The sequence below is a fragment of the Megascapheus bottae genome, chromosome 32 (genome assembly GCF_031878675.1).
Source record: "Megascapheus bottae isolate mThoBot1 chromosome 32, mThoBot2.hap1, whole genome shotgun sequence".
Classification (NCBI taxonomy): domain Eukaryota; kingdom Metazoa; phylum Chordata; class Mammalia; order Rodentia; family Geomyidae; genus Megascapheus; species Megascapheus bottae.
This window is the reverse complement of record NC_143540.1, coordinates 9,245,953-9,256,290: the sequence shown is the minus strand read 5'-3', so window position 1 is coordinate 9,256,290 and position 10,338 is coordinate 9,245,953. Positions and strand designations below refer to the sequence as shown.

Below are 10,338 nucleotides of genomic sequence, written 5' to 3'. Positions count from 1 at the left end.
AGTTCAAGACCCACCACTGACCGCAGCCTCCCTTTCTCAGAGAAGAAGGGGTCCCCTCTCCTCACCCCACGGACACAGAGGGGGAATGGAAGGGTCCCTCTGCCTTCCAAACCCACGGGACCCCCCCCCAAATGCAATGCCTGGATCACATCACACTCCCCAAATCATTCTAGCCCCCCGTGTCCATTACAGAATAAAGTGCTTCGTTTATTGATGAATAAAACGTCCCCGCGCCGCCCCGGCCAGCTCTCCTTGCAGAGTCAGAATGTCTGGGCGTCCTGGGGGGCGGGTGTGGGGGTTCGGGGAGCCGGAGGGGGTGTAAGGTGCCAACGGAGGAGACACGAAGCTCACGTGGCTTCCTCCCTATGCCAGAGGCGGGGGTGGGGAAAAGAAAGAACAAAACTTTCTATGTGGCCGGCGCTGGCCACTCAGGAGGCTGAGATCTGGAGGATCGCGGTTCGAGGCCAGCCCCAGGCATGAAAGTCCATGTGACTCCCCCCCCCTTTTTAAAAGGAATCATCCAGAAGCCAGCAGGCAGGCGGTGGTGGGGCTGCGGGGGGCTCAGGCCTTGAGTGCCCAGGGTCCTGAGTTCGAATCCCAGGGCCGGCACATATAGAAGAAGAAAATCCACCCATGGCTGCGAGGGCGGACAGGGCCTGGTGCTGGCCTGGGGGGATCGCATGGACAGACGGACAGACGGACAGGTGCGTATGTCCCGGTGGGTGTGTGCAGGGCGGGGTAAAGCTGAGTGTCCCGTGGCCGCAGCCCCTGCCTCGGTGGCCATAGCACCTTGAAACCCGAACGTGGTCGCAGAGTCTCCAGAGACTTCTGGGGATGCCACTGCCAGGAGTTCGTGTATTTCTGGGGGGGCTGGGGCGGGGGTGTCCCGTGTGTGTGTGTGTGTGTGTGTGTGCGCGCGCATGCGCGGCCTGCCCGGCAGGGATGTAACGGAGGAGATTCTTGGGGACCAGCCCCCCTCCCTGTCCCCCCTCCTGCGTGTGTGGGGTGTGCACTGGGGTTCACAGTTTCCCACGACCCCCCCCTTGGGCGGGGGCACGGAATTCCTCCCGGAGCCGGGAGGAGGGGGCGCCGTGGGGAGGGTTTGGGGGAGGGGCACCCCGCCCCCCCCCCACCCGCTCCCTGCTCTCCCCCCAGAGTGTGACCCAGGCCCAGCCTGGACTGTCCAGGGCTCCGGGGCCTGTGACCCCCGCCCCCCCTCTCCTGGAGGAGGGAGCAGGGGGGGAGCAGGGGAGGGGGGACTCCACCCTCTTCCAGAAGATTGAAAAGTAAAAGAAAAAGAACAGGGTTTGGTGAAGGTGGGCCTGGGGGCCTCGTCACGGGCGGGGGGGGGAGGGGAAAGGGGGTGACGGAGGGGGAGGGGGAAGGAGGAGAGGAGGGGAAGGAGACAGCGGGCCTGGGCGGGGGCGGGGCCAGAGCGCTGGGCGGGGCAGGTCAGCAGGGGCGGGGTCATTGTGCCCGGGGGCGGGGCCGGGCCCCAGGCTGGGGCCAGTCAGCTGGGGGGGGGGGTGTTATTGGGTCCAGGGGCGGGGCCAGGCCGGGGGCGGGGCCATTCAGCGGGGGTCGTTGGGCCCGGGGGCGGGGCCAGGCCGGGGGCGGGGTCTGGGCCAGCCAGCGGGGTTCGTTAGGCCTGGGGGCGGGGCCCAGGCCAGGGGCGGGGCCAGTCAGTGGGGGTCGTTGGGCCGGGGGCGGGGCCAGGCCGGGGGCCGGGCCAGGCCAGGGGCGGGGCCCAGGCCAGGGGCGGGGCCAGTCAGTGGGGGGGTCGTTGGGCCCGGGGGCGGGGCCAGGCCGGGGGCGGGGCCAGTCAGCGGGGGTCGTCGGGCCCGGGGGCGGGGCCCAAGCCGGGGGCGGGGCCGGGCGGGAGCCAGTCAGCGGGGGTCTTCGGGCCCGGGCGCGGGGCCCAGGCCGTGGGCGGGGCCAGGCCGGAGGCGGGAGCCAGTCAGCGGGGGTCATGGGGCCCGGGGGCGGGGCCAGGCCGGGGGCGGGGCCAGTCAGCGGGGGTCGTCGGGCCCGGGGGCGGGGCCCAGGCCGTGGGCGGGGCCAGGCCGGAGTCGGGAGCCAGTCAGCGGGGGTCGTCGGGCCCGGGGGCGGGGCCCAGGCCGGGGGCGGGGCCAGGCCGGAGTCGGGACCCAGTCAGCGGGGGTCGTCGGGCCCGGGGACGGGGCCCAGGCCGGGGGCGGGGCCAGGCCGGAGGCGGGGCCGGGCGGGAGCCAGTCAGCGGGGGTCGTCGGGCCCGGGGGCGGGGCCCAGGCCGGGGGCGGGGCCGGGGGCGGGGCCGGGCCCCGCGGGGCGCAGGCACTTCTCGCGGTGGGCCTTGAGCATGTTGGAGAAGCGGAAGCGCTGGCCGCAGGCCTCGCACGGGTACGGCTTCTCCCCGGTGTGCGTGCGCCGGTGCCGCTTCATGTTGGGCCGGCTGGTGAAGCTCTTGCCGCAGATCTCGCAGATGTAGGGCTTCTCCCCTGGGGGGGGGGGGGTGGCGGCGCGGGGGTCAGCGGGGGCGGGGCTCCCTCCCGCGCCCCGCCCCCCCCTGCCCTCGCCCACCGGTGTGCGTCTTCATGTGCTCGTCGAAGTACTGCTTCATGTTGAAGTCCTTGCCGCACCACTGGCACATGAACTGCTTGTGGCCCAGGTGCAGGCTCATGTGCGAGCGCAGCTGGTACTTGTACTGGAAGCGCTCGCTGCAGTTCTGGGGGGAGACGGTGGGGGGGGGAGAGGAGGGGAGGGGCCCTCGCGCCCCGGAGCTCCGCCCCCCGCCCCGCCCACCCCCCAGGGGCCGGGATCCCCCCCCTCACCTCGCAGCGGAACGGCTTCTCCCCCGAGTGCTGCAGCGAGTGCACCTTGAGCGACATGCTGCGCTTGAAGGACTTCCCGCACGTCTCGCAGGTGAACGGCATGTCCTTGGTGTGAGCTGGGGGGGGGGGGACCCGGCCGGCTGCCCTCGCTTGGGGTTCCCCCTCCCCGCCAGCCAGCACCCAGCATGCGCCCGGCCGCGCCCCCGCTCACTCACCGACCATGTGCTTGCGCACGTGGGCCATGGTGTAGAACTTCTTCTCGCAGATCTCGCAGGAGAACTTCTTCTCCGCGTAGCCGTGGACCACCTTGTTGTGCTCGTGCAGCGACCACAGCTTCTTGAAGGCCTTGCCACAGGTCACACACTGGGGGTGGAGGGGGGACCTCAGGCTCTGGTGGAGGGGGGCAGAGCCACTCCCCAGCCCGGCCGCCGCCGCCTCCTCCGGGAAGCCCACCTTGACGTCGCGCTCGCAGTCGGTCTGGCGGTGCAGCAGCAGCTCGCTCTCCAGCAGGAAGCGCTTGCCGCACTGGGCGCAGATGTGCATGCGGCTGTGCGTGACGTTCACGTGCTTCTCCAGGTACCAGCGGGTGTTGAACACGCGTGGGCACTTCTGGCAGGCGTGCGGCGCCGGGGGCTTCTCCTCCAGCTTCGCCCCGGCCACCGTGGCCGCTGCGGGGCCACCATCGGGGGACCCCGTGGGGGGCCCGGGCTGTGTGGTTACCACTGCCCTCCTCCTCCTCCTCCTCCTGCGACAGCGCTGCTCCGCGTCCCCCCGGGGCCCTGGTGTCTCCCGGTGGCCTCGAGATCGCGTGGCCATGCGGCCGGGGGGCTCCGTCTGTGGACCCCCCGGGCCCGGGCTCCCCGGTGTCTCACCGTCCTCTGAGCTCTCCTGTGCGCTGAGGCCTTCCTCCTCCTCCTCCTCCTCCTCTTCCTCCTCCTCCTCTTGGCTGCCACCTTCGTCTTCTTCTTCCTCTTCTTCTCCACCTTCGCCACCTCCAGCCTCCTCCTCTTCTTCCTCCTCCTCCTCCTCCTCCTCTTCCTCCTCCCTGGTCCTCTGCAGCGAGTCCCGGCCCAGCATCACGGCCGTCAGGTTGGTGGCCTCGTCCGCCGTGGCCTCGGGCCCCGTGGACACGTGCAGCGTCTGGTTGTTGAGATTCACCTCCACGATGATCTGTGACTGTTCCTGGCGGCTGTAGGTCGTCCCCTGAACCCCGGCGTCTCCTGGGGGGCCCTCCAGCTTGCACAGGCCACCACCACCACCACCAGCAGCGGGCGGTCCTCCGGCCTCACCCGCCTCCTTCTCCTCCTTGAACGTGGCCGTGGCTTCCGTGGCCGCCGTGGCCACCGTGGCCGGCTCTCCCACACTGCCCGTGCCATCTTCTACACGGACTGAGTAGCGATCGGGCCCCTCTCGGGCGTAGATCTTGGGCAGGCCCGGGGGATCCGACTCCTGTTTGATGTCGCAGTAATAAGGGGGTGAAGACGGGGCACAGGGGGGCGCAGGGGACGCCAGGGAGCGGGCGTCCAGAAGCTCCTGGCACGAGGCGGCGATGTCGGCCATCTGTAGCAGGGAGGCGGCGCTGAGGACCTCGTGGACGTTGGTGGCGTTGACCAGCAGCTTGGAGGTGTAGATGAAGTTGAGAATCTGCTGCAGGCCGCCGGGTGCCAGCGCGGCCAGCGACAGCTCCACGCGCTGCAGCTGCTTGTTCTCGGTGAAGAGCGCGTGGAAGAACTGGCTGTAGGCGGCCAGCACCCCCTTGTGGGCGGGAAAGACGCTGCGCTGGGGCACCAGGACCAGGTCCACGTCGCACAGGTCCGGCTGAAACAGGCGCTGCTCGTTCAGGCGGCCCATCAGACGGGCAAAGTGGAAGGCCACGTCCTCCACCAGCGAGAACTCGGCCGCCGGAGAGTCCGTGGTCTTCTCAACCAGCAACTGTGAAGGGAGGTGGGGGAGATCAGAGACATGCACACACACACACACACACACACGCATGCACACACATCAACCCGTGGCATCCTGGCTAACTTGGCTGAAATCAGGAGGATCGCAGTTCAAACATCATCGCTCGGGATGTGAGTTCGAATCCCGCAAACCACCCTCCCTCCTCCTTACCTGGGGTTCTACAGGGGATACAGCTCAGTGTTTGTGTACCCCCTTTCTAGGCCAAAGACTCCCCCCCCACACACACACACAAAGTAAGTGCATGCAGCACAGTCCAGGGTGATGTGTTAGTATCTGCCTGGTGAGAATCTGACGCCATGTAAGCAAGCAAGCAAGCGGTGGGGTAGACTCCAGAAAGGACTGGTGAGTGCGAGAATCTAGCCGACTGTCACTGTTCTCTTGCTTTATGTGCATTTTGTCCTGCACGAGCCAGCAACCTAGCACAGCACCCCGCTCTGGGCCCTAGCCAGAACTCAGTACTGCTGAACTCAAAGCCTGGCCAAGTCCCAAATCATCCCGGCCCGGCCAAGCTAACGTGGCAGTCAGCTGTGGTGCTGTCCCTCCTCTGATTCCTGATTCATCCTCTGGATCAGATCCCTAGCGCACCAGTGGGGGAAACTGAGGCTCAGAAAGAGGATTCCCCTCACCCCACTGCCAGTGGCTTTAGAATCTCCTAAAGCAGGAGATCCAAGGATTGTAGTTCAAAGCCAACCCAGGCAGGAGAGTCCATGAGACTCACCGGCAAAGAGCCACCAAAAAGCCCAAAGCTGTGGTACGACATGGCTCAGGTGGTAGAGCGCCAAACCTAGAGTGGCAAAAAGCTCAGGACTGGCAAACAATAGCAACAAAAAGCTCAGGGATGGCATCCAGGCCCTGAGTTCAAGGCCCACAACTGGAACATAAACACACACACACACATAGCTCTAAATCCCGTGCCCTTCTCTACTGGACTCCGATTTTCTATTTTCCCTTTGTTGGTGGTGGGGCTTGAACTCTGGCCTGGGCGCTGTCCCTGAGCTCTTTGTGTTCAAGGCTGGTGCTCTACCCCTTGAGCCACAGCTCCACTTCTGGTTTTCTTGGTGGTTCACTGGAGATGAGAGTCTCCCAGACTTTCCTGCCCTGGGCTGGCTTTGAACCGCGATCCTCAGATCTCGGCTTCCTGAGCAGCTGGGGTGACAGGCGTGAGCCAAGGCGCCCTGTTTCACGAGGCTGCCCTTCTGCCCTTCTTGCACTTCTAATGACTTGGAGGCAGGGGGGGGGGCGCTGTCCCCCCTCTTCCTTCAGTCTCTGTGCCTCACAGATTGGGGTACGGGGGTTGTCTGTCCTAGGGGCGTCACTGGGGCCTGGAGATGTGGTTTATAGAAGGACTTGCCAGAGCAGGCATTTCATGGGGGGGGAGGTGGGGGGGATACCCAAGATCTTCTCAGGGTTTGGGGAGTCTCGGTGGCTCAGGCCTGTAAATAGTTGTTCTAGGAGGCTGAGAAGGGAGGATCGGGGATCCGAGCCAGTGCCTGGGGGTGGGGGTGACGAATCCCTAGAGACTGTGACCTCCAATGAACCAGCAAAAAAAAAAAAAAACTACCCCCAAACCCCCCAAAAGGTGGAAATGGAGCCTTGAGGCTCAAGTGGGGTGGGGGGATAAAAGCTAAGGGACAGCACCCCGGCTCTGGGTTCAAGCCCAGGACACTGCAAGACCACAGGGCCCCGGCAGCCCTCCAGCCCCGGGTCCTGTCACCCCACCACGCAGCCCCCCAGCCCCCCAAGGCCAGCTAGATGGCCGGGGCGGCCTCCTCTCCTGCCCGCATGCCCGGGGCGCAGGCCTGGTATTGGGGAGACCCCCGCCCCCCCCCACATCCACACCCACTCCCGGAGTCCGGGATGAGGGGGGCAGGCCGGGGACCTCTAGGCCGCCTGGTCTGGGGGGGCGGGGGCGGCCCAAGGTCACACGGGGGGACCCCGGCCAGGGCGCGCGCCCCCCCCACGACCCTCGCCAGCGCCCACGTGGCCCCGACCCCAGCGCGTCCCCCCTCCACGGCCGAGGGCGGGCCTCCCCCTCCCCAGGAATGCGGCCCTCCCTCCGGGCCCGCCCGCCCGCGGGGAGGGTGGGGGCAGCTGCGCCCGGGGCGCCCCGGGGCGGGGTCCCCGGCGTACCATGGCGCGGGGCGGCGCGGGCCTCACCGGGCCCCGCGGGCGGGCTCCGTCCCCGGCGGCCGGGCCGGGGCGGCTCCGTGCAGCGCGGCGCTGGGGGCCGGGGCGGCGGCGCAGGGCGCGGGGACCATGGCTGCGCGGGCCGGGCCGGGGCCGGGGCGGGCGGCGGGGCCGGGCCGGGCCGCGGTGGAGGCGGCGGCGGCGGGCGGCGGCGGCGGCGGCGGCGGCGGGCGGGGGGCGCGGCCGGCGATTGGAGCCCGCGCGTCAGCTGGGCCGCGCCGCGCCGCGCTTAAAGGGCCAGGCCGCGCGGGAGGGGGGGCCGAGGGCGGGGAGGGGAGGGGGGACGCGGGGGGGGGGGGGCGGAGGGCCGCGGCCGGGCGGCCGGGCTCGGCGGGGAGCCCGGCGGTGTGGAATGCGGCTCTGGCTCGGCCCCGGGTGGAGGGCCGCCCCGCAGACCCCGCCCACCACAGACCCCGCCCCTCCGCGGACCCCAGCCGCCCACCAAACCACGCCCACAACGCTCCCCTGCAGCCCGTCACCCACCAAGCCACGCCCCCGCAGACCTGTCACCCGCCGAGCCACGCCCACACCACCCCGCCTGCTCGCCAAACCACGCCCCCGCAGCCCTGTCACTCACCGAGACACGCCCACACCACCACGCCCCCGCAACCCCAAGCCACGCCCATACCGCTCCCCCGCCCACTCACCAAGCCACACCCCCTAAGACCCCAGTCACCCTCCAAACCACGCCCACAATGGCTCCAAGACCACCCTGGACCCCATCCACCAAACCCCCTGACAGGGCCACGCCCACGCGAGGCCCCGCCCCCTCCCTGGGGATGGCCGGGGCTCTTCAGGCTGGCTGAGGCCATGGCAGCAGTAGGCCCTGAAATAGCCTGATCTTCTGTCCAGGAAGGCGAAATGGGGAGAACCCCCAGATGGGTCAGGGCTGGGGGGGGGGGCCCAGCTCATCCCTGTCCTCCCAGCCGCTCAGGATCGGGGTCAAAGTCCGTCCTGGCTGACATCCCTTTCTCCTCTCCCTTCTGGGGCTTGAACTCTGGGCCCGGGCGCTGCCTCTGAGCCACTCTGGTACTCAGGGTTGGTGCTCTACGGCTTGAGCCACAGCGGCGCTCCTGGTTCTCTGGTGGTTCATGGGAGATGGGAGTCTCATGGACGCTCCTGCCCAGGTTGGCTTTGAGATCTTCAGATCGCAGCCTCCGGAGTCTGGCGTGCCCGGCCAGGCCTCCGTGAGGGACACAGCATGGGGGGGTCTCATCTAATCCAGCAGGCTGCCCCATTGTCCCTACAGCGGAAGCACTATGGGCCCGGGCATTCAAGCTTGCTTGGCAGCCTCTGGGGGTCACCTCCTGCCCCACTGGTTCCAGAGCCCAGCCTGCCAACACGAACCCCACTTTTTCTAGAGACAAGGCCCTGGAAGGTGGTGGGGGGTGCAGCCAGCCCGGAACCATCTTCCTGTAGATCAAAGCAGTCCACAGTTGCAGTGGGAGGAGATTCTCAAGCCATTTTCCAGGGGGAGGGGCTGAAGTGCACTGGTCACGGGTGGGCTTTGAACCCCGCTCCACTGGCCATGGAGATCTTCCTTCACCATGCCAGCCAGGCCTTCAGGCTTTCTGGGTCGGTCACTATTCACTGGTGAATGCTGGGGCCACCGGGAGGCTGCCGGCGGTGGACAGTCCAGAGAGGGGATGGGGGGGATCCCCCAAGTCTCTTGGTGGTACCTGTGTGCAGGCTCCTCAGCATGTCGGCTTCAGAGCTGCTTTGTGCGTGGCTGTTCCACTCCAGCTGGGGGGAAAAACGGAACTTTTCACACAGCAGGGAAGACTCCGTGTTTTTGTTCTGTTGCTGTTTCTCATGTTACAAAGACCTAGTTAAAAACCCAAACAAATAAACAAACCCCAAACAGGAAGAGTGGGCCCACACTTGAGGAAGCATTATCTTTTAATTTCTACAAGGCCTCCGGGCCCTCTCCCCTTTCAGGGCTCGGGGAAGGAGGAGTTGGTACAAAGAGAGAATTTGCCAGTAAGCACAAGAAAAGATTTTCTCCACGTTTGGAACAAAATCATCTTAAGTAAAACAGGATGTTATAAAATAGGTCCCCCCACCCCCCAATTCACTTTGTGTATAAAGAAGCACAGGACAGCATCTTTCTTTTATTTAAAAAAGAAGTTCAGAGTAAGAGAGCCTCTTGAAGAGCAACCATTCCTGTGGCTGGCCTCAGAAAACGCGAAGGGAAAGCTGCAGGACGGGTCCCGAGTGTCCAGAAGCACACAGGCAGTTTCGTGGGCTTCTTCGCTGGTTTAGGGCAAAGCACTGCCTGGGGTGCAGAATTCCACAGCACTGCTGCAGCCCCCCCTCACTCCCCAATCCCCTCCCCATGTGCGGGGGCCTTTTCAGTGGAGACGTGACCACTGGAGCCGATCACGTCATGCAAGCCCTGGGAGGAGGCCGAGATGTGAGGCTTGAGATTGAAGGCCAGCCGGGGCAGAGGAAGTCCTGGAGCCTCTTGTCTTCAATAAAGAGTAGGACATGGACTCGAGTGAAAAATAAAGTGAAGTGGCAAAGTGCCTAGGCCCTGAGTTCAAGCCACAGTTGTAGAATCAAAACCAAAACCCACCCAGAGCAAACCAAAAGGCAGATGGCAGAGTTGAGACCATCCAGGGTCGCTGCATGCCCCTTTGTGGAGGGCACGGGCTGGAGGAGGGGCACTGTTCTGCGAGGTGGGCTGGGTTGGCACTGAGGCGATTAAGTACACTTGGGGAAGAACTCAAAAGACGCAAAGACTTGAGAAAGGAGAAGTGCCACGAGTGTTTCTGACAGGTCGGAGGATGGATGGAGCTGGCGCCACACACCCCGGTCTCAGTCCTGGGCCGACTCATCAGGCAGGGCATCAGTGTGTCACGGCACGGCGGGGACGCAGTGCCCGGTGGTTGTGAGTCATCAGAAGCACGAGTGGAGGAAGTTGTGGAGTCAGTGCAGGTGCACTAAGAGGGGAGGAGAGGGTGGATGGGTGGTGTGGGGATCCCTCTGCTACCCCATCCTCAGGCGCAGAAGAAGGGAAAGGTACGGGTTACACGGCCAGAACCCCAAACAGTGAACAGGCGAGATTTCTTTCCTTCCCAATTGCAAGGACTCTGTGCAACGAGCCACGGTCTTCTCTGCATGGTTACCAAGGAATACTTCAAAGACTCAACTTCCATTGTTGCCTGTTGAAGAATGTGGCATTAAAAAAAAAAAAAGAAAAACAAAAACAAAGTGTTCCGGGACAGCTGTTTGTGTGTTCGGTTCTTCTAGGCCAAGGATAAAGGAACGCGTGACACCCAGCCACCAATCCGCCTTCTGAAACTCTCAAGATTTAAACACAACAACAGACGGCGGTGGCGGCTCTGAAATTTTAAAGTTACCAGATATTTACAATGAA

General features: G+C 65.5%; 1 protein-coding gene across 1 annotated transcript; it reads right to left on the bottom strand.

Annotated features, from left to right (window-relative positions):
* Window positions 1-2,226: 2,226 nt before the first annotated feature.
* On the bottom strand, window positions 2,227-6,973 carry Zbtb47 (zinc finger and BTB domain containing 47). The gene is made up of 6 exons (XM_090323358.1): window positions 6,903-6,973; window positions 3,264-4,742; window positions 3,026-3,173; window positions 2,811-2,926; window positions 2,560-2,704; window positions 2,227-2,477 (listed from the first exon to the last, which is right to left on the bottom strand). Exons 1-6 carry the CDS (start codon window positions 6,903-6,905, stop codon window positions 2,233-2,235), a joined length of 2,136 nt encoding a protein of 711 aa, XP_090179484.1. The 5' UTR covers window positions 6,906-6,973; the 3' UTR covers window positions 2,227-2,232.
* Window positions 6,974-10,338: the final 3,365 nt, after the last annotated feature.

What these genes read in the sequence shown, in the direction of transcription:
- Zbtb47 (XM_090323358.1), bottom strand. An exon ending in CGTGCGCAAGCACATGGTCG is followed by an intron (nt 2,927 to 3,025) that starts GTGAGTGAGCGG and finishes CCCCCCCCCCAG; the next exon opens with CTCACACCAAGGACATGCCG. An exon ending in GCACATGAAGACGCACACCG is followed by an intron (nt 2,478 to 2,559) that starts GTGGGCGAGGGC and finishes CCCCCCCCCCAG; the next exon opens with GGGAGAAGCCCTACATCTGC.